Genomic DNA, 24,666 nt, shown 5'->3' on the forward strand with positions numbered 1-24,666 from the left:
GATATTTTCTTGTCACAGAGCACTCTTGCACTGTTGTATTTAGTTTGCTGTGGAACACCACAGTATACTATAGTATACGGTAACAATCATCTTACTCACACATGCAGTACACACTCATAGTACAGCGACACGGAAAGTGTACTGGTGGCCTTGAAGGGAAATTCACTTGGCACAGAGGTAATCAGAGAGTTGCGATCACTGTAATCATGACTACATTCGATTATCACTTTGCAATCAACAGAACACCTTGTGTTTAAGAAGGATGGGAACTATCGTCTAACGCCTTCTCTAACATTCAGCGTCTCAAATAAATACAGAGGGCTCTCCAAGTGTATTTGACTAATGATAAAAGTGGCAGTCTTGCTGATAAGCGCTGACCTGTTTCTTCGGGGTATAGTCGATGTTTATAAAGGCAGAGAAAGCAGGCCAATGTAACATAAAGACTCTATCTTCGAGAGAAGTCCACTTGCCTTGCTGATGTTTCATTTTCTTTGAAACACACCAGTTAAGTGCTGTCCAAACAGAGGGCTTTGGTTAAACCCCAGTTCTCCACCTATTTCCCTCTAGTCTAGGACACATCAAAACATTTTTTTTCTTTTCTTTTTAAAAAAAATAAAAATTATTATAAGACAAAACACAGACATAACACCTAGAGGACAATAAACAATGCAGACGACAAAACAATGGACATAACATCATAAAGTCAGAGTATTTGTGGAAAAAACAACAACAACAAAAAACAAACAAAACAAACAAAACAAACATAATAATAATAATTAGAAGGAGAAGAAGAAAGAAAGACAGATGCATGTGTACATGTGTATATGTGTGTGCGTGTGCATTATGAATTAACTAATAAATAAGAAGAGTGGTGTCATGTTTGTAAAAATATAGTGAATGATGACCAGATGTCGTGGTGTTCTGTTGTATTGTAAATGATAGATGAGGTGAGTTGTTCCATTGAAATATATTCTGACATTAAATTTTTCCAGTGTGAGATATGTGTGTTATTCCTTGATTTCCAGTTCACGAGGATTGTTTTCTTGGCGATAGTTAGGGCCACGAGAAGTATTTTGCAGTTTGTTTACATCAAAACATTTCTAATGAAGTCCAATAGGTGCATCTGTTTCTGCATCAGATGACAGTTCAGGGATGTACTGATTGAATCGTTTGCCTTCTGAGTAAACCAGAACCTAATCTGTTTAAACCACAGTGCTTACATTTGAACCATATTGAAGGTTCGGCTGGCGCTCTGTGTGCTGTATGCTTTTTAAAAACATCTTTACACACGTGTACGAGTATAAGGTCATGTCGTACAATCATACGTGCTCATGTTAGCGAGACTGTGCGTGGATGTGTGTAGCTCTGTTGCTACAGAGCTAATTAGAGACTAGGGGTTTCAGGTGTTCAGGGGCTGGTGCTTTGAGAGGAGGTGAGTGACAGGGCTCATGAATAGTGATGGCCGACAGCTGCTCATTAACCAGGAGACTCTCTGACAGCCAGCAGACTGAAACAGCAGCCCTTCCTCTATGTGTACACACAGTTGCACATTAACACACACACACACAAGCATGAAAATACATGCACACATGCACAAAACCATGCAGATGTGAGCAAGCACGCACACAAATGCACCCGCATAGGGTTCATATCTCCTTCATCTGGGTCCCCTGAGCTTCCTGTGGAGCGGGGGCCATTCCCACCCGCCCTCCTGACAGTATGAGCCGAGGTTGCCTATTAGCTATGTGCTAACACCACTCCCACTGGGGCAAGGGCCTCAATGAATATGGAAACACCTGCCATATGTAGACTCCGAATGAGGCCCAGAGTGCAAAAGGTTCAAAAGACTATCGTGCCCACAGAATAGATGTTATTCACCTTTTAAATGTGTTTAAACTCATTGTTGAAGAAACGTCTTCATTGTCTGCCTCACTTTCACTCTGACAACCTTTAAATAACATTCCAACACAAGGTGACCTAGATACTGTACATATGTGTGTTTCATTGATTTAATAATTGTGTCACGTTGCTCTTGAAAATACAACTTAAATATGCATCATAAACGGTAACAACACCTCTACAAGCCAGAGGTGGTCACACAAAATACCACACTGTTACCTAGCTTGGTAACTTAAATAATAACTACACACTATTTAACATCAGTAAAGCATTGTTTCAATGTGAACAATCATTAGTATGCAATTAAAGACAGTTGTAAATATGTTATTCTTTATTTAGTCCTCACTTTAGATGAGGTCATACAAAATGCTTAACTGAGGGCTAGTAACTACCTAAATTAATCATGCATTGCAGTATTAAAACATATTTATAAATCACATGTTAACATAGTCCCTAACCATTAGTGCATATTTAAATCATATATACAAATAAATGCATTAATAATTGACATTTAATTAATTTTGTTAGTAATTACTAACATTTTATAAATTATCTCATTAATCATCTAAGTCCTTAATAACCGGTTTGAAAAATATATTTCTTAATTTACAAATGCAGACTAAATCATTTATAAAGTATGAAAACCCAATCATGATAGGCATAATAGTCAATCTTATTAATCAAGAATAACAACTGTGTGTTTATGAATTGCATACTAATCAGTGATAATGTTGGAACAACGCTTTATAAATTGGCAATTAAGTGTTTTCTCAGACTTAACTAATTTTAATAGTGAGTAGTTATTATAAAGTGTTAGCATCAGGTGTTCTCTGAAAACCAGAATATGGTCGGGTCGGTTATAACGAGACCTCGGGCGGGTTATCAGTACTAACTCAGTACCAAGTGAGCATCATAACTTCTCCAGTCAAACAATAACTGCATTCAATCGTTTTGGTGCCCAGATATGGAACAAAAATGAGTATTGTGTGTTTGTTCTCGCAGCATATCACACCTAGGGGTCTACAATTGAATGTGTGATTGGTGACTACTGCAGCAGCTACGACCCGGCCAGCTCTCAACACAGAGATGTCTGACCAGCGGCTCGCAGCTCAAGCTGCTCACAGCGCTAACAGCTGCAACAGTGCTGACAGAGCCAACCATTTTTAACTATGGGGAAACCTGGCGGTTGGCTGTTACATTTCAGCGATAACAAGGTCACGACACCAGGACGGCGTTATCACCGGTGTATTGAAGTGGCAATTCTGTGTTACATGTCGTTAATTTATAGTTAAATAGCTAAAAGCAGGACAACATCTGGATTAGTGGACTCAGTATCAGGGACTTGGATTACAAGTCCCTGAGACTGAATTACCTCTTTTCTTTTACCAGGAATGCATACCTTTAACTAGAATGGGCACTCGGTAGAGTGCATACCTTCGCATATCACAAGATTTGGCATTGAATTATGAACATTTTGGCATTAGTTGCATGCCAATTGGATAAAAATTGACCGTGCTATGGTAAAAAAAAAGATTTTGACCGATCCATGACCTTGACCTTTGACCCGATCGATCCCAAAATCGAATCAAATGGTCCCTGGATAATAACCAATCATCCCACCAAATTTCATGCGATTCGGTTTCAAACTTTTTTTGTTATGCGAATAACACGCATACAAATAAATAAATAAATACACGGCCATCAAAACATAACCCTCCGCATTTTCAATGCGAAGGTAATTAAAGAAGGCCTGATACCTTTCATTTGAAGGCATTATATAATACAGAAATACCCTTCGTCACCCACACAAACCCAAGGCTTTTCAAAAGTCACATCTTGAAGCTTAACTCTGTAGCTCTCCCATGTTATCACCCTGCGTGCATTTGGTGTTGATTGATCAATCAATTAACACTAGAGCTATTTTGAAGAAAAGCTGTTTACATGTGACATGTGCTTAAACGTGCATTAGATGCTGCTGATACCTCTGACAAACAACTGACTTTTAAATCCAAAACTATTTCAAAGGTCCAAAGTTTAAAAAAACGTGATTGAAATCATTTAGCAAGTGAAACAAGGCCATCTCTTTTTTCAGGGCTCAAATGCCACCGATCATTGGCATTACATCTCACAGGAGGCCAGAGACAGAGCGCATCAATAGGATGCCCATGTTGCTCTCTTTCATCTAAATGTCACAGCGAATGGCAACAGGGACACACACGCTGGATTTAAATCCTCATGAAGGACTTGGCAGGAAAGCTTAGCAAGCAGTTTTCTCAGAACAATGACCAAAGGCAGGTTTTTTAAAGTCAGCGGGAGTTAGGTAAAGCAAGCAAACCCGAAGGACTGAGACAGGAAGGCTGAAAACACGAGGCGCCGTCAGCAGCATACAATTGTTGCCGACGGATTATCGGGCTCAATTTCCCTCAGCCAAACGGTATGTTTGCCATCATGTTATTTAACTTTTGTCACAACCTCCAGATGCTAATATACACCTCAAAACCCCAAAATATGTTCTTCCCTCAAATTATGTGAATACGCCCGCTGGCAAGAAGGATAAGTGAAAGCCGTAGCTGGTAACAACTCGTGACTCGCATGTCCGATACTGTGATCCCTGCTGGTCTGATCTGCAGACATCTCATGATCGTGCTTTAAATACAAGGAGTATACTGTCTCCACCTAAAGTCAGGAATGTAACTAAAATATTAAGATGCAAATTCACATTTATGATATCATCTGAATACTTTTGCAGCAGCCAGAGGAGAAATGGTCTTACTGCTCACTTTAATTCCACTTTAATGCTAAACATCTATTTGGGCGGGGAGCATCCATTTTTCATTATTTTTTTATTATCCATCCTTCAAGGCAACTCCCATTCCTCGTGAAACTTAGAGCACGGTACCAATGCGCCTGGATGCTACGCATGCAGCAGCACCTCTGGTTAAAAGCTCCTTTTATTTTAATCGATTGAGAGAGAAAAGGCATCTGCCGTGTAATTGTATCCTCATTTGATCTGAAACAAACCATGCTGCACAATAAAAGAAAGAGTCGTAAAAAAGCTGGAAACACCTTCATTACATCTAACACACACTCCAGCACACTTACTTCCTTGGCCTGACTCTCTCTCGCCCTCTCTCTCTCTTACTCTCTCTCACGCACACTCCTTTTAAATTATATCGCCCTCCCTCTGCTGGTGTGTGTCTTTTTTTCTCCAATCTCTCTTTGTTTCCTGTCTTCAATCATACTCAACAAACAACTTTTCACACATTGTGCACACACACAGACGAACACACTCTCTCAGCCTATCTTGGAATGAGCTTGGGATTGATTCTGTAGTGGGGCGAAATGTGCAGTCACTCTGAAAAGGCAATGGCGTCAAATAATACAGATATGAACATCAGAGGAATAATTGAAGAAAGTGTTTTATATGTAAAAGAAAGGGGAGGATGGAGTGGAATTGAATCTCAGAGAAAATGAGGAGCGGGTTGTGTCCCAAGGGACCGACTCACAATGCCTGAGCCTTGTTTGAAGAAAATAGAGGATAATTAGAGTGGTCAGTGGCCTCCACAGGGCCCAACACCACTCTGCCTCACACTTCCTTTATCTGTCCTTCGTCCCCTCTCTCTCTCTCTCCATTTGTAAGCCTCCTTTATTCAGCATCTCTCACTCAATTGTAAGTATATATTCATATACCCCATGCCCCTGTTTCCATTCCGTCTCTTGTTCTTTCTTTAATCTCATCCATTGCTTTTCTACTTGTACTCTTCAACCCTCGTTTTTTAAATCTTTTTTTTCCCCCTCTCTTACTACCCCTCCCAATTCTCCCCGAGCATGGCGCGGAGCTACATCAGTGCAGTTGATCAGGTATTCCAGGCACTTATGGAGAGCACTGACAGGCATAACTCATGAGTATTTTTTTGAAGTGCCCATGCACCGCTCTTCAGACTGCTTATGGTGAGCAGGAACAGCTATGTGGAACCAGCGCATTCAATCTCTCTTCTACCTCCAGTTTGATGCCAAATGTCTTTCTCTTACTTTTCTTTACAAAGTTTCAACCTCTGCCACTGCAGGCTTTCCCACTCTCTCTCAGGCTGTGCCTTTCATCCTGAGCCAACTCAATATATGTTAATGCTAATGCATCCTCCAAGCCTCCGTGTCTGAGCACTGTGCACTCACAGCCTGAAAGGTGACTGATTTTCAAAGGAACCACCACCTTACTATACTCCACTGTAAAGTTCTGAGCATATCTGAGGTCTAATCCCTTGTTTCTTTTTTTCACATCACATCCTGGCCAGCTTGTCGGCATGACAAAGACATGTCTCTATGGCAACAGAGTTGCCAACAGCTGGATTACTGCATGTTTGGACATGTAGCGTTGCCTCAAGCTTTCCCCGGGTCGCTGTGTGACAGGTAAGCACATTACCATATTGCCTTCTGAGCCAGTCAAGTAAAAATAAAAAACCTGCTCTCCTCCCTTCCGTAGACACAACCTGCCAGATTACGAGAGCATCAGACAGGCATCATATATAGGCCTCAAGGTACTTGGCGTATAACATCACATTGAGTTTGAGTCATGTTTCAAAAAAGAAATCAAACATAAAGCTTCCCAATAACGTCCAGCTTTTCATTGCTCTGTTTTCCAATCATATGCAAATGTCATCATAAACTACGATTACTTCAGCCAGTCAATATTGTACGGAGATGAAAATCATTAAAAAATCAATCAACGTGCTCCATAATCACGGAGGATCGTCCTGGAGCTTCCCAAAAGCATTTGTCTCCCTGTGTGTGGCCACAGACAGCAGCACAAATAAATCTCCACGCTCTGCTATGTCCTTGCACTCTCTCTCCCTCCCTCCCTCCCTCCCTGTTGCCTTTCTGCAGATGACTTGTCCTCTGTCTCGCTCTCTCGCTCCAAGTCCCTGGATATTGATTGGGACCCTCCTGGAAGGAGCAAGGAAAAAAAAGATGAATAAGGAGCCAGTGGCCATGAACACTTCTCTCACTCGGCCTAACATGAGGGGAAGGACAATCATGTGCCGCACCTGAGAAGCAGGTGATGCATTTCTCGGATCACTTTCAATGAAAACTTACCTCACCAAAAACCACAGGGACATATTTAAGGAATTTTACATGAAGAGTGTTTCAGCGCATACAGAAGAATTCCCATCCATTAATGTATAGTTCTTAAATGACACCACCAGAAATAAAATGTGGTACAGCTGCACACATCACCGGCACTTAACAGGAACTTGGTGCCATAAAAAGCATTTCACAGGTGCCTGCCTGTTTTCCAGGAAATTCTCCGCGTAGTTCCCCTACACTGGCTGTAACGCACGATGTCACAGAGGCCTCCATCGATCAAGACAGATTTCCCTGAAATCAACTGCTTGATTGTCACACGCCGCCGTGTCCTGTACAGCCAAACGCTCCTCACACGAGCACACAGGCGTGCGTAAAGTCATCTGTAAACACGATCACACACAGTGGGGTAAATAACTGCCGGTATCTTTTGCAGCGTCGGGAGCAGTGGCGCGAGGCTTCCTCTCAGATGTTGAAAGCCCAATCTGTATCAGGAACAGCAAACCGAAAAAAGCAATTTGCTTTGTCACACAGAGACATGCTTGACTACACTGAATAATTGCACTGCAGCTCTGGAAAGAGCTGTTTTCCTTTTATCTAATGAATGCCTCCAGGGGACGGAGCGCGGGGATCTGTGTTTTCTATCTATCTGTGTGTGTGTGTAGGTGTGTAGGTGTGTGTGTGTGTGTGTGTGTGTGTGTGTGTGTGTGTGTGTGTGTGTGTGTGTGAGCACTATACGTGTCTCAGGATTTCTGCATGTACGTGTCGACATGTATAAGATAAGCAGTCGAGGCGTAAAGAAGACTTTCTCTGCCCTGTCGCTGTCTGATCCGTTGTCCCACGCTGCTCGCTCTGCGTTCACACCGCTCCACCGCAATACATCGATTCATCAAATCTGCATGTTGCTTCTCGGCTGTGTCCAGTTTCAGGTTTGGGGCAGTCCTCCGATTCAATAATGCAGAATCAGGCTGGAGAATAAAAAGCCCGTGTGCCTTGCTTCAGACACTAACTCCTGAGAAGTGCTGAGTCCGCAGTCTGCTGCCCGCCGGGCTGCCTCTGTGGAGCTTGGCAGAGCGGTGGAGAAGCTGGAGGGATGACCACAGCCAAACCCTCCATAACTAAACAGTGCAGTACTAAAGTTGTCACCATTATATACATTTACTTACTGTTTTACAACCTGTTTAAATATATATTATATTTATTATTCTTTTTGCAATTACTATAAACCTGTCAAACACCAATATATAAATACATATATAGCGTTATAGATTTTATGTCATGTCCCTGTTGTGTATCTCCCTCCTAGTATCCTGCCTGTTTTCCCTTTATTGTGTTTCCAGTTGGTCCCCCGTTTGTGTGTGTGTGTGTGCCTTCCCTTCCCCTCCTGCTACCAATTAACCTGCACATAGAACCCATTTCAGTCATCAAGCCCCACAGTTTATCTCGCCCAGTTGTCCCTCCGCTCCTCGCCATGTCTTCTTCTCACACTGAACTACTTGTACGGCCAAACTTGATTCCTGACAAATTGTTTGTTGTCGACCTTCTGTCTAACGGTTATCTGTGCTTCCCCCAGCCTCAGTCCCTCTGCTTCCCCTCTGAACCCCCTGGTCTCAGTCTTGCCGACCCAGTCGACCACCAGCCCACACGGATTCTTCCTGTCCAGCCCGCAGAGGACGCAGATCCCCGATTTTCCAACTCTGGTTCGGTTAAATAATCAGAACTGAGCTACTCTTGCTCCGTTGTTCTGATTCTTGGGTCCAGCCCTGCACAACAATGACATGTGATCTAAAGATGATCTCTCTACTTCTGCACTAGTCTTTGTTTTAGTTTTTGATCTTTTACTGGCGCGCTTTTCTTTTCATACATATTAAATGAACATTGTCGCAGGAGCCTGATATACAAAATTTCCATTGCCAACAACTGCTTCTCTCTAATTGTTGCGCACATGTCTATAAATAACTCCAACTTGAGTCCAGAGGACTGGGAGAGGCGCATTTGGAGACTAAGATTTAAAAACCAGCACTTCTTTCTTTATTATTGGCCACGTCAGAATCCAGAGGCAAAGAAGAAAGTCCTGTTCTGGGCGAAGGAGAAGTTCATGCGCATGTGTTCAGCGGCAATGAAGACAAAGAGACGACACACATGAGGCCAGGAAGACGGCACCTTCTCTGATGCCTGCTTGTTCAGGGAAAGGTTTGTGAACTGCCGTAATGACTCCTAAGCATTTGTTCCACTGCGGAACTGTAATTAAGCCATCAGCCACAGTTTGGAGTCTTCACCGTCATAATGAGGCTGAATGTGCGCAGTTCGTGCTCCATGGATAAGCTGCTGTAATCACTTCTATCTGCTTAATTATGTAAAACCATTCTTTTATCCTCGCAGTGTCTCACTCTGTATCTCTTTATCGCTACCTCTCGGTCTCTGTCGTGGGCTCGTCTTTTGAACGTAACGGGTAGCGTTAAAGCATCGGGACACGAGAGCAATGGACACACGTGATGGGAGATGCATTGAGATCTGAGTATTAACAAAGGGCACTATATGAGGGAAGAGGTGGAGCTACTATAAGAATGGGCACACAGCTCCCAACATCACTCTGAGGAGTGTTTTATTCCCTTTCCCCATGCCCACTTTAGTATCCGTCAGAGGGCATTACAGCCTAGAACTGGTATTGGACGAGACATTTTGCTTTCTTCTCATGCTCTCTTTCAAACTCACAACTTCAATTATACATGTTTCCTGAATTCCAATAGGACTCTTCTTCTTCTTCTTCTTCGTGGTCCTGCTCCAGCGTGACAGATGCTGTAGGTTATTTGCAATGGAAGTAAACACCTGCATGTCCCTAATGGAGGGAACCTGGTTGCACGCTTGATAGATAGACCTCCATCAATGCTCTCCTTCGACAGCACTTCAGAGATCACTCCACCGCGACATGCCGCGCACACACACACAAACCCATGTACTCACTCTTGTGGCAGTGGAGAGTGAAATATTGTGATGCTCGGTAACTTTACATCATAGGCAGGCTGCAAAGGAGGAAATGAAAGCCCTAAGTGCACGAAAAAACAAGAAGCTGCCGCTGTTTCAATGAAGCAGAAAAAAAACAGGGGAGAGAAATGTCAACAGCAAATAGCTGCTGGTTTCTTTTGCTGCAGGCGACATGAACTTCAGTTCCCTCGTGTTTCTTTCCTTCCACATTATGCATTATGTTTTCATCCAATTAAACACAAACACAGGCCACAGAGCACAATTCAGGGAGCATCCTTGCACTGCTGGTTCGAGGAGGAACAAATAGAGGAGTGATACGGAGAGAGACGCGTGAGGGGAGGTGGAAGGCTGAGACGTTTGCGATAAAGCGATGGGCAGGCGTGGTTGTGTGCGTGGCTTCACTTAAAAGATGGACCTCTTGGCAGACCATCTCTGTCTCACCTCATGTCGTCTCGTACGTGTGAGTGTGTGGAGGGCAACGCTGCCCCTGTTTTGTTTTGAGACAGCGACATGAGCAGACTGCCGTGCAGTTCATCTCCATCGTGATTGACGATGTTTGCTGAATTATGGCGAGGCAGAGACATGAAGCATGGCGGGTCCTCTAACTAGACCTGAGATGTCCTTGCCCCGGTTGCTTTGGTTACGCGCAGGTAGTTAAGTGAGACAGGCCAACAGAGGGCGTGAAAAGCAATGTTTAATTCCATCTTCAGGCAGACATTGAGGATTTCACACCTTTCCCTCCGGGCACTTTGGTGAGCATTGCTATGGCAACTGAGCACTCTTAACCTTCTGACCCAACCTTCTCACCATCACTAACTGTTCTTTGTTATTTTAGTTCAAAATGCACGTGGGGGAGGAGATATAGAGAGCTAATACTAATCTGACAGGAAGAGTGTTGAACAATTGACAGTTTATTTGTAAAAATAACAGCTTTTAATAAATCCTGTTATAGACAGAGGTCCACATTGACCATGTCCAGCAAGCCCATGCCTAAAATAATGGAATTAATGAAATCCTATATTTTAAAACTTAATGCCTTGATGTTTTTCCATTCGTGACGTGGAAATAAAAAGACAGCAGGCGGGTGAGAGTGCGCTGTGGCAGTCCATTTGGCGGTACGAAGGCATTGCACACTTGTGACTGCTGAATGAGGTGTTTCATGCTGTTTACATACGTGCATGTTGATAACACATGCATTCGGAAGCATGACTATCATATGAGAGATGGATGCTGTTGTTATGTTTGCACCAGGCTTTCGTGTTGGCTTAGACATCAGCGCTATGTTTGCAGGAGCTCCAGGGTTAACACTTCTCCATCTGTGTGTTTATTCACATGTTCATGTGGCAGTGAAGTATGTTTGTGCGAGATAGTTAGTCTGTGTGTGTGTGTATTAATTCTGTATCAAATGTAAGCCAAAGACAGTGAGCCCCATCAGCTGAACATTAGCCTGTGTGCACGTTGGACTATATAGACTCAACATTCTGGATATGGTTTCAGGAAGCACATGGCCTTTCTATCCTATTGCGTAATCACTCTGCAGCACGGGCAGTAGCAGTCACATAATGAACGTCAATAACAACCACAGGGATCTGTTATAGGACAGACAACAATGTTTGCTAAATGGATAGAGCAACTCATGTTCTCTGACTTCACAAAATCCAATAAGACTGTCTGTGCATGTCTGTGTGATGATGTAGAAGCCAGTCACTCACTGGGTCCATCCGCCTGTCGAATATTCACTGTAACCATCAACAAAACACTAAGCTCCTCTTTCTCCGCCTTTCCTCCAGCAGCAATTCATTCACAAAGTGTGTTTAAAACTCACCGTGTTTTCCAGTTATTTGACAAGCATCAACTCCTGGAAATTGAACATCTATATAATGATAGGCTTGGCAACAGTTGCTCAATACAAATAGTCACATCCAAACAGGGGTGTTTTTAGCACTGATGAACCATACTGTTTGACAAGCAGTCACAGACACACACACACACACACACACACACACACAGACATGCTGGTGGTTGTTGTTAAATGTAGTCCTCAGGCCGTTTGTAGCATTCCCTCAAATATTTTAGAAACACGCTCACAAAGAGAAACATAGAGAGACATTTCATGATTAAGCCACGTGCAATAAAACGATTACTCACTAACTAAATAAACACAAAGGGTTTCCATGAGAGAGAGAGAGAGACATAGCTGATGAGAAGAGAAAATGAAATTTTAGTGCCACCTCTACCTAACGCAGTACAGTCACGTGTGATGTTACAGGAAGGGAGGCATACAATGCCTGGCTGAGAGGACACGCAGTAGCCCTGAAGGTCTTTTTCCTCCCTCCTTCAGCCTTCTTGGACTGTTCGAGGTTGAAAAGAGAAAAATGTTGCATCGTTGACAAATGGGTTATGCTTTGTGTACATTTACTTCGGAAACACTTCTCCCTCAACGCCCCCCTAAATTGTAACTATAGGGGGTGGAGATGCAGATGGAGGAGAGCAACCAGGAGAAGGGAGGAGTCTATTAGTACAGTGTATATCCTCAGCATGACTATTAAAAAACATGAGCACTCTCTGACCCCATGCAATGACTCAACATCACTTTTATTCACCCGAGCAGCCCTGGGCATCTCTGTTAATGCGAGCCTCATGCTCCACTGTATGACTCTATTCAGGGTGGGACAGTAAAATGGAAGTCATGCATTATTCTTCCCTCCTATTTCTCATTTCTTGTACACCAATCCTCCCGTGCTCCCCCGTAGCTACTCATTTAAACTCTTTGCGGTTATTCCTGCTGGGAAAATAGATGGGTGTGCACCACACCACTGGGGGCAGCAGCGGGGGAGGAGAAAGTCAACCCTCTGCTGAACCGTACATGGGGCTGAGGCTGGAAGGCCATCCTTTCAGAATATTATATGAAATACGATACTATAAACTCGAGCCACAGACTTTTGTTTACTAAGTTAAAGCAGTAAAATAGCAGGGTGGAACAAAATAAAGAAAATCGTAATGAAAAAAAAAAAAAGTGATTATGTGTGGTTTGTCTAATGAAAACCACAACTATACACATCCAATCAGGCCCCAGTGTTGGCCATGAGTTATATATAACTGTCTCCCATCTATCATTACCTTTATTTTATTCTATTCTATTTCGATTCATTCTTTCGATAAACTCTAAAGACTTTCACCACTGCTTTATGATACAGACTTTCATAAAATGAATTGAATGTGTAACTCAGCTACTTTTAAAGAGCTGGTAGCACCCACTCCCCCAGGTAAACACTGTAAGCTCCACCAGCACAGTCTTTACTGTTAGCACTGTTAGCTGCAAGCAGCTGGCTCACCCTTTGCCATATTGATGGCCGTTGAGAGGCATTACAAATGCTCCCAAGCTTGGATATAACACCTGTACATATCAGCTATCACTTACCACACAAAGGATCTACTCTAAAATAGAGTGTCAGGGCTGTTTTGTCTTTGTGTTTTGACACTGCGGCCAGTCATTACAGGGGATTCAGCAGGTGACATGTTGTGCATTTACAAATGAAACATGTTTTTGCCAGCTTGTATCAAGGGCTGTGGATGGAGCGGGTGGCAGAGGCTGTTAGCTTTGTCATTCCCAATTCAGGATGGCCGGAAACTACTAAGACAGGCTGTTTGAAAAGCAGGGGAATCACAGGCCGTACCATCCAATCACTGTGAAACCGTTCGCATGGACACAAGTGCACAAATAAATACATTTATACTGAGGCTGCATGCACCTATCTGCAATATGACCTGGCCTAGAAAACACTCATTAGAAATCCTCGCCAGTATTTAATTACCTCAGTTAGCTAACGATGTTCATTATCTCCATCGTGATCGGGGCAAGAATAATCTTTATCATTTCCTTAAACCCCAGAGAATCCCATGGTTTTGTCATCTCCTAATTGGATATGGGTTAGAGCTGAATGAATGGTATTAATTCAGATTTGACAGTCACTGTCTCCATGTTATACAATGCTGACAGTTATCTCTCACCATCGGGCTTATATACACATGAAGACATGATCAATGCTTAATGTCAGCGCTTTTTTGAGATATATATATATATATATATATATATATATATATATCTGTGGTTGTAGTGGTAACATTTAGTGGAGCAAAACGCATTTTCACTGGAAGCACAATGCTTCTCTCTATCTATCCATCTTTCTCTCAAACATATTCATCCCCACCTCTCTCTCTCTCTCTCTCTCTCTCTCTCTCTCTCTCTCTCTCTCTATCACTCTCTCTATCACTCTCTCTCTCCCTCGGCGCCAAGCCTGGCTGCGTCAAAGAGTGGCACTTCTTTCCTGGCACATACGCGTGCTGCTCCTAGCGTCGGCGGCTCGCAAGCACAGCAGTCACCTTCCAACCTCTGCGACTCTCCTCCGCTCCGCCTCGGCCAGTCGCAGTGCTTTAGCAGGACGGACGGGACCACCGACTCTCCGCTTCGCCCCCATTGCATCACCTGAGGAGTTTCCCACCCAGGGGGAATTGGGAGCTTTCGCTTTCGCTTTCGCAACGCACCCGCAACAGACTCTATGCTCTCCGAAAGACACTCGACTGGTCGCTCTACCGAGCCAGAGAGGGCTGCCGGTGCGTCCTGGTGATGAGGTTGGTGGCGCACCGCCGACACAGCATTAAAGGCATCCCTCTGTGTCTGAAGAAACCGCCCCAGTAAGGAACGAGAACGGGGGGAGAGCTGCGGGAACTGGTGTCGGCTGGGACGCGATCATTTCGACTAGGATGCATCTCTTCAGTGCCATGTTCCTGCTGGTCATGTTGGCTGTCATGCCCTGTGAGGTAAGGACTCCGGCACAAACGCGTGCACGCTGTGAATGAGCATTGTTTAAAAGTTCCCAAAGCAGTGCTGAGCGCGTATATATGAATTATATAACATGTGGATGATTTTAATACAATACAATGGCTTAATAAGAGCTGTATCAGAGTAGGATAACTGTAAAAAAAGAAAAAGAAAAAAGGGAACATTTCATGGTAGGCAGTGCAAAGACGATGTGCACGTTGCAGCATTCAATAGGAGCATTGCTGTTGTTCTGAAGGCAGGACCACAGCGTCCTGATGAGAAGCATCACAAACTTCAGGGAAGATGCAGATCTGCAGTTGACGGTAAATCCACTTGAACTTGACTCACGTGCCCTTTTAATTCAAAGAATTCTCACACATTTTCAGACCGACATTATGCAACATTCTGCATATGAATACAATGGGTGGAACTAGTTATTGTGTATTGATTTATGGGGAAATATGATGCCTTCAATGCCCGGGGCTCGTTGTTTACAGACTTTCAAATCTACCTATCCGTCGCTGACAGACACAGAGGTCTCCGAGATGCACCCTAACCGATCGTGCTGATTATACGAGAAAGAACAGACCGACGACGGCCTGAGTGCTGCGTGTGAATTGCGGCTGTAAATACGAGCCGTGCGTAATTAGTAGTGTTCCGGAGCGGCACGCGCCAGGCGAATGGTTGTAGATCCTGGAGATGTGTGGCGTGCTGTAGTGCAGGACACAAAGCCGCGTCACGTTGGTCAACGTGATGATTTTTGATGTGACAGTTTTGAATTGAAGTGAAGGGAAGGACGGTACATTAATTTGACCCAGAAAAGCTTTCGGGTGTCGGCAGGAACATTTGAACTCGCGTGGGGCTCGGCCGGTCAGCACACACGCTGCATCGAGCACGAGCCATGGGCAGCTTAGGAAGTGTAAGGTCTGCTAGTAAAGTAACGTGGCTGTTATTTAGGAGTGAAACAGCCGACGATGCATGTTGTTCGCACCTTTCAGTTCAATGCAGCAACATCTCGTGTGCCAGGGACAGCGCGGCGTCGCGCCCTCGGCTGACAGCACGGACAGCGCCTTCTCGTACACGTTGGCGGGGAGCATCACCATTTGCAAAAAAACACATCAGAAATAATTTAACAGTGTATTTATAAACAATACATCCTGTATTTAAGTGATATAACCGATTTAAACTAACAGTAGCTAAGAGGGACATATTGTGTTCTTTCACCTGTTGTTATCTGTGCACTTAGCACATTTATGTTTTTGGTTTCCTCATTTAACTATGAAGAGATGTTTATTTCCTGAATAATATGTGCTCAGGAACATGCTGAGGAATATGCTAAACTTACATATATAGTAAAGACCAAGCAGTCTGTTGCAGCATATGTTAGTGTTTCATATGTCATCTTTACAGGGAAGGTTTAACACTGCAGCTGACCTTTAGTAGAGGGAGAAGCTACAGCATGATTTCCATCTCCAGGATGTAAGCTGATAAACACGACTGCACACCTGTGTGCCAGGTTCAAAGTATAACGTGTACAGCACAGATGGTATTAGATGGAAACAAATTGATTTCATCCTGAGCGCAGTGAAACAAGGTGCAGTAGTTCCCAGGGCTCTCATTTAACAATCACAAAACACATTCACAGCTGCACGTCTCCCACAAAATGAAACTATGAAGACGCATTCAAGTGCCCCTTCAACCGCCTTTTTAGAACTAAATTAGTTAATACGTTTCCCGATGCATACAAACTAATTCAACCTCAACCTCAACTTAAAATGAAATCTAATAACTAATCCTTACACTTCAAGTAATCCACATCCACAGAGCAGTATGGGTGTTCTTCAATAAATAACGAGGAATAAATGTCACTATAAAACACTCGCGTTTGTGACACGGAAAATGTAGCTGATGACTTACTATCATATCTCAACCCCCTCTTCAGTGGGTTCAAACTGTAATTGGCCTTGGGGGACAATTTGTTATAAGTGTTCCCATTAAATATTTAAAAGTTGGAAAGAAAATATGGCGCAACCAGTCGCACTTCAAACATTAAGAATTGATGAGTTTTTGCGTATCTACTGCAATGAGGGTAACACTCCCATACCAGCAGAGTTGAGATATCCATCCGCATATTTCCAGCCACAGTCTCAGTGCATGGGTGTGTATTCAATATTTACATGGCTCTAATGAGACAGATGCACTTGTTCGTTCACTGCATGTGTTTTGTTAAGTACCAATAAAGCCCAGGGGTCCTAGTGCTACTGATGCAGATGGGCACCTGCCTGACCTTGGCACAGATGTCCTGCTCTGGAATTCACATCAAGCCATGCTTGACAGTACACACGTGTGTGTGTGTGTGTGTTTGTGTGTGTGTGTGTTTGTGTGTGTGTGTGTGTGTGTGCATTTGGACGACATGTCATTTACTGTTCACCCATTAAAAATAGAATAAACTGTACCTGACTAAAAATACATTTGAGGTGTTTTTTTCTTAAAGTACTCAAGAGTCAACATTTTAAATTAATACCAAGGCAGCTCAATTCCTCTAAAACTACCACATTCGGTGAAATACACAATTCTTCTAAAAGGTACAAACCTTGATTAATGGACATCAAAGTTGTGAAGAGTTTCAATAATATGCACCACAATATTGGATGATAAAATAGCATGTCATTGTTTATCAAGAGTTGAAAATTATAGTATATTGTCATCATTTTATGTGAAACTCATCTTTACATTCGTCTCATATTAATATAGTTGCTCACAATGTAAATATAGTCCAACATCATACATTGTGAAACAGGAGATGCTCAATTTATTGTATATCGAGAATAATTTAATGCCGTAAATGAAAAGGATGTGAACAATGAATGACCTTGAATTGAATCAGTCACATTCTCAAATGAGTGTGTATTTAGAAGAATGTTTACAAATCACAAAACTGTGTGTGTTCCACACATATTTCTGTTCAGCCATTGAAGGGAACGTATTCCTTTGTTTCGTTTCATGCTTAACTTCTGCTTAAGTCTCCGGTTTTAAAGATTGTTTCATGTACTTGAAAGATTCACATTCAGGTTTTGAGGCATACAAATAATCTTGTCCCACTGGAGCAAGGAAGCTCCAGAGGAATGCAGTTATTGGTTTAAGATGTCTAGCCTGGAAGATTCAAACCAAGCATGCTTATGAAGAGCGATGGGAATTTTCACTTGCTTTGGTGTTTTTCTGCCTTCACGTTATTGCTTGTCATTGTCAAACTGGGAGTCAGAAACCTGTGTAAGCAATTGGCTGGATTTTTCAGTAATTTACTTGCTTCTTTCTCTCAGCAGGAATCACGATAAACAATCAGTTTGAGCAGACTGCCATTCAGGACATTGTTAAATTGTGTTTCCCCATCCTAGATTGGTGTGATGAAAGCATCAGCCTTGGCTCGATTTAAAGCAACGAGCACTTGTTAATCACACTGTTGTTTAAAACATCATTTGGCACAAACATTTAATTTATTTACATGAACCAAATGATCCCCAGCACAGTACTTAATTCAGTGTTGTAATACAAGTGTCACTTAAAACAGTAGCTATGACAACGCTGCATCGAGAAGACTTATGAGTCCGTGTTATCAACACAGCTTATGTGAGGTAGCTAGCTAACGCTACTTGTTTCTGGTGAGGACACACAACCGGGTTGGACAATGTCCAATCCGGACAGGTCTAAACCGTCCACTGCCCTGGCACCCTTTGGCCAAAACAATCTCATTTCCTGGTTCCAGCCCAATGAGAGCAACGCAGCATGATCACAAAACAAGCGCTCGCCCTGACATGACTATAATCGAGCCACTCGTGTTCAATTTCTGCCGTTGCCTCGGAGCCCAAAACCTTTTACACGTCAGTCTTACCGAATGACTGACGCTTGTCAATCCATGGAACAAACGCTGTGCCCTCTCCCACCATTATCGTGAGTGACCCTACCTGTTAAAAGCTTTTGTAAATATGGAGGATAGCGACCGTGCAGCTGGATGAGGATCAGAGATCGAGCCTACGTTTCCCAGCAGGAAGCACATGAGGTAGCAGGCTGCACCGACTGCTCTGGCGAGCAGCAACCTCCGCCGAGAGAATTAAACAAATGAAAAGCTGCTGGAGCAGGAGTGTAAATCTGCCAGTGAGTGGCAAAAAGACACACACTGGACTGTTAAAATCACCTTGCTATGCTGTGACAGGTCCAGTGCTTCTCTGAATGACTAACACTGCATGACCACACACGCTCTTGGAAGGTCAAGCTTGCAACACACAGAGACAACTTTAAATCTAGTACGGGGAATCTAATGTTACAAATGTTGCATGCAGTTCGTGCAACATTCATTTATTTCATATCGTAATGGTACAACATGTGCACTAGTATAGATCCATATGCTTATTGATATTTTTCTAATACATGTCAATAATATGTACGCTTGTCATGTGTTTTGTGGCAGAAATCCAGAGTAACCCAATTTCCGTCACTAACAATCAGGCTGAGTGCTATGTGGGTGAGTAAGGGTGAGATTAGCCACTACGCCTGCATCCACCTTTATGCCCCCCCCCCCCTCCCCCCATACATCAATATACAAAGGGACTGCTTCACAATGCTTCACAATCAGCCACAGATAATGAGGTTGCATTATGTTTGATTCAGTGCTGCTCGAAGAGATTGAATAGTGTGTCCTTGTGTCATACAGATTAGGGTAGAGCTTAAATCTGTGCACGATTATGGTAGCACATTGTGTGAGTCAGAATCTAACCACTGTGAAGAGATCCGTTTCATAAAAGAGATGCATTTTAAGAAAGGGGCTGGAGCACAGAGAGCCATTGAGCCTGGTCGCTGCGCTCTCCCTCTTCTTGGTGTTTGATGTGCTTTCATGTTGCCCGCTGCTTCATCATCAGAGGCCTGCTGTGTGTTTGTAGAGACGAATAATAAGTACTGGACTCTCACCTGTCATCTGAGAATATACATTTGGTCTGATGGGTGATGATTTATTTTTAAAGGTAAGACCTTGTGTCGAGGTGGACGAGCTGAGAGTGCGGATAAGTGTAAAACGTGTGGTCTTTTTGGTTAAGAGCGAAAGCTAAATCAACACTGTCCACTTTCCTCATAAGTGCAGCGCCTGTTGGTGTGTCGGTTAGCATGGACGTGTGTTTTAATGGACAGCGAGGTTGGAGGCTGTTCCTGTTTCTGGGTCCGTTTTTTAAAAAGGTGCCCTGTCCATGACTCACACAGGGGTGATATTAGTGTGTGATGATGGCGGCAGAGAGCCTTTTAGCGATGCGTCCAAGGGTGAAACGGGTGACTGATTATACAACTGCTGTGCCGTCGTGAGGCACGAAGGCAGGCAGCGGTCTGCGTGGTAATTGGCTAACAGATGGACGGCAGGGTAAAGAAGCATGTGAGGTCAGCGGCCTGCCTCTCCGAATAACACTTTCCACATCATGATTGGGCCACTGTGGTCGAGAAGGTGTGTGAGCATGGTCCGACCCTTTCAGCTCCAATGTCCATTTCCCTATTATTATTTTCTATTATATTTAGCCAGGAAAGACCAATTGACCAGGGGTCTCGTTTTTCGACGGTGCTCTGGTGACATAGCTTTTATACAAACAGTATTCATATATTTAAAGCTTAGACATCATGCAGTAGGGAGGAAACTCTGGTAACCTTGGTATTGAGTGCATGTTTTCAATGACCACTTACTCATTCCGAGCCGCAGACTGACCATTACTTATGCTCCAGGGTTGTGTGGGCTCTAATGACCTCTGTTGCTGTTTTCTGTTTTGTTGAAAACCCAGCGGCTTGCTCTCCTAAAATGACCGTTACGGATCCCATGGACTGAGCTGGCTGACTCCAGGGCAGCTCTTAATCGTCGTTAGACGGGTCTTTTAGGTCTTTTGGGTCTGCGTACTGAATACAGTTGTTACAGCGGTCTCATTTAGACATGGTTAACCTGGCAGCCAACCAGCAGCCAGCTGTACACTTCGGGACTGATTACTTTTTATTCATGCAGGGCGAAAGAAAAGTAGATTTACATGTGTCCTCTGAGCCTGTAGTGTCCCCCTTTGATTCTAATTCTCTCTTCCAGACGAGTTTTACGACGACTGAATGATGCTCACATCATTTCTCAAACTATTCAGTGTGATCATGAGATGTACAGGATGTTTTTTAGTGCCAGTAATGTATGCGAGGATCAGCTTGACTGGTGGGGGGCAGGGGGGATAAAGGGATATCATCCCTATATCGCATTCTCTCCCCCTCTTTCACGCTTTCTTTCTGTGTGAATGTGCTGGAGGGCGCAGGACTCCCAGAGGTTTATGTCAGTGACTCTAAGCAAGAGTGACATTTCTCTGACAACACCCAGAACAGGCACACGCACGCACGCACGCGCACACACACACACACACACACACACACACACACACACACACACACACACACACACACACATTGTCTCTGCCTCTGTTTCTCTCTCCCCTTTGCTCTCTAGTTCACAAACATGTCAGCAACGGGATCCACGACAGACACAGAGACGAACAACCCACGGAATCGATCCCAACAGACGTGGCCGAGGCCGTTAAGGCCGTCGTAGGTTATCGTATGAGTGACAGGTGCCAAGTAGAGCACAGACGTTGATCATCTGGTCAACGCTGGACACGCTGGCACCATTACTAAGGGCAACAACACGCGTTACCCTAGTAACTGCCATCGTGGGACTCACCCAAGGATATATATTTTTTGCGTCCATCTGCTCTTTTTTGCATTGCAGTAGGCACCTCCTGACCAGTTTTCAGTACGACCTTGCTTTCCCTCTGCTCGATGAATCTTTTATGAGCCTGGCAATGTGGGTTTCTGTGGAGAAGATTGGAATATAAATATGGGTGTTGCGCCTCAAGCTCCTCTTCCCGCTCTGATACAAAAGCTTTCATAAGACTGAACAGATTGGGCAAGCTGCTACTTGAACGGGGCTCTTCACATCCCTGCGCTTTTATCGGAAGACACACATCCTCCATCAGAGAGCGTCACGCATTCTCAAACGCCCGCCGCAGATTCAGCCTCCACCTGCTCCATCACATGGCTGGACAGCATACTCCCAGGAAATCTGGTTTCCTTTTGAGTCAGCGCAGTTTACTCCTCGAAAGCCCTCGTTAATTACAGATTGCTTGCATTCATGTCATGGAGAGCTGTAGCAGTTGGCATTAAACGAGAGGTGATAGAAAAGTGAGAAAGTGAATGTGATGAACTCCTCAGACTATACGCCTCTTAATGAGCCTTGCTACTTTTATTCCAGAACCCCCCCCCCCCCAGCATTGCCTCCCATGTTGAACTCTAACTCAATTGCAGGGCTTTTATTTCGGGCAATGACGGATGAGAGCTATATACGCGCCGCAGCAGAATCGGGTGGCAAGAGGAACCATTTAATCGATGTGTTTTCCGCGTGGCACTGTCACAGCCACTCAGTCGGGCCATTGATGAGGGAGGCTGACTCTCACTGCGCCAAGGCTTAAAGGCTCCAGTCAGGGAGGCGTGGGAGTCCAGCAGCCACCAGACACTGCTGCATATCAAGCAGGCTGGCAGAGATGCTCTCTGCAGCCCCACGGCGAGCGAGGTAGAGCGGCCTTTTGATAGAGACACTACCTGTAGGAGAGAGGAGATAACGAGTTGGAGGGAACACCAGCGTACATTACATTATGCTGCCTGATTCTAAACCCCTGGGATTTCTCCAACTCTTCAAAACACACACACACACACACACGCACACACAGGCACCGCAGTGTGTGATACAGGATGGAAACGCCACGTCTGGAAGTAGGATTCATAATTAGAGATCTCAGTGCACATCTTATTCGAGAAAATGTGACATGGAATGATATGTGGCCCTGATGACGTTTCGCAAAAAGAAAATTGATCTAGTTTTGATGGATTACACAAAATTGAAGAACGATGATGTAACACGCTGACTTTTGCATTCATCGTTCATAGATCACAAGGCACAGATTTACATAAGAATATCAGTCTCAAGGAAATGTTCTTGTGAGTGAGTCCTGTGTATCCATCAGTATCATGAATCCATTGTTAATCATGCCTGTTTCATACATTTGTTGTAGCATACAAACAAAAGATGCTTTTGAAACAATACCTTTGAACTTGCCTGCCATATATTCACCCTCTTTTTTTCAATAATCTGCAGCCTCAAACACAAAAAACAGTCCGTACAAAGAACAACATGTAATTTTTCTTGACTGAAAAAAGCTATAGTCCCTTAGTAATACTCATATTTGGCACTGAGTATGCATATGTGCATCTAAATGATGTTACTGTGTAGTAGAGATAAGAAAAGTGTTTTGGAATAAACTTGCATTTTTATTGTGAATTAGAAATAAACACCAGCATATACTGCACACGCACACGCGCACACACACACACACACACACACACACACACACACACACACACACACACACACACACACACACACACACACACACACACACACACACACACACACACACACACACACACACACACACACACACACACACACACACACTGCAGACCGATGTTGTGAACTGAAGATGCTCTGGTGATCAGGATTGGTGGGCAGTGTCAGAGTACAAAGTGAGAGGATGTGGACGGGGTTTGAATTAATGCCCAGTGGAGTAGCTAGCAGGGCAGCATGGTTGTAAAGTGAATGAGAGAGAGAGAGAGAGAGAGAGAGAAAGAGAGAGGGGAGTTGCTGGAAATGAAAATTGGAGATTGCGGGCAGGGATAGAAGGAGCAATAGAAGAAGAGCCCTCCGGCGGTGTCTGCCGAACAGGTATTATCTCTCCAATCCTAACCAAAAGAAGGAGAATAATGAGCGGCCTATCGCTCCGTCACTATGAATTTTATTCCCCTCACTGACACTCCTTGAACATTGTCTTTAATTAGTTCCACATCACTTAATCAATATGGCCGTGACCGTGACAAAACAATGGCATGTGCACCCCGTTGCTCGAGCGAGAGAGACACGGGAAGCAGCGGGAAGACGAAAGGATGAAGGGTTGACAGACAAGATGAGAGACCACAATGATGTGGAGTGGCATTTCGGTGGGAGGGGGGGAATAGAAACGTCATGCTCTGATAAAAAAAGAAGAACAAAAAACCCTTCTCTTATATCTGCTCTTGTCTATCTACTATGTGCATGTGGATGAGGACCATGTCTGCATCTTGCTGCATCACAAAGTGAGAAAACTAAGCAGGTTGAAGCCTCGGCTCAGCTGTATGTCAGGCAGCCGGGATATCGTCCTATCATGTCAGGCTGTGAATCTAATGCAGTAATTCTCCTTATTTTTTGGAGCGGCAGAGCTGAGTGCTTGAGCCACACTAATGGTGATGTGATGAATAGGTATTCAGGATGAGTCTCTCTTTAAGCCGTAGTGCCTCAGGCTACTGGTCCTCTCATCCCTCACTCCCCTCGGCAAGGAGCTGCTGCTCGGATCTTCAGGAGGGCTTCTCACTTGTCGGGCATATTTTTTTCAGCTTGGCATGTTCTATGTTGATCTAATCCAAACAGCCTTGAAAGACACTGTTACATGTGAACAGTGGGATGTTTTTACACTGTGGATACAACCTGTTGCTTTGGGCCGAGAAAAATAAGAACATTGTCAGATTATTGTAGTCCGTGTGTAGAGCCCTCCTTGTATATCAGTCTTTTTTCAAATGAACATCAACACGGTGGTTGTGCACAAGAGGTTCTTGCTTTGCTGTGATTACAATTCAAAATAGTGATTTAATCTGTGGGTGGCAGAAATGTCCCCAGAATGTGTCACCTTCTCAAAGCTCCTTATTAAAGGGTATTTCTGTCATTCTAATCTCCCGTGTTTACA

The 24,666-nt window shown here is 43.8% G+C and overlaps 1 protein-coding gene across 8 annotated transcripts in view; it reads left to right on the top strand.

Moving 5' to 3' along the window:
* olfm2a (olfactomedin 2a) overlaps positions 1–24,666 on the top strand; it is a 62,053-nt gene that overhangs the window by 6,668 nt on the left and 30,719 nt on the right. The window contains exons 2-6 of one of the 8 annotated variants that reach the window (XM_056407574.1): positions 5,987–6,082; positions 6,192–6,306; positions 6,380–6,434; positions 6,781–8,678; positions 9,029–9,171. Coding sequence is in view for 1 of the 8 variants with exons in the window: in XM_056407571.1 (XP_056263546.1) it covers positions 14,523–14,577; positions 14,648–14,784 (192 nt within the window). In the remaining 7 variants the exon portion in view is untranslated. Of the gene's footprint in view, positions 1–5,986; positions 6,083–6,191; positions 6,307–6,379; positions 6,435–6,780; positions 9,172–14,288; positions 14,578–14,647; positions 14,785–24,666 lie in introns of those variants that run through there. The other 7 variants (XM_056407576.1, XM_056407577.1, XM_056407578.1 and 4 more) reach the window with 7 other exon arrangements.

The sequence above is a fragment of the Pseudoliparis swirei genome, chromosome 23 (assembly GCF_029220125.1).
Source record: "Pseudoliparis swirei isolate HS2019 ecotype Mariana Trench chromosome 23, NWPU_hadal_v1, whole genome shotgun sequence".
Classification (NCBI taxonomy): domain Eukaryota; kingdom Metazoa; phylum Chordata; class Actinopteri; order Perciformes; family Liparidae; genus Pseudoliparis; species Pseudoliparis swirei.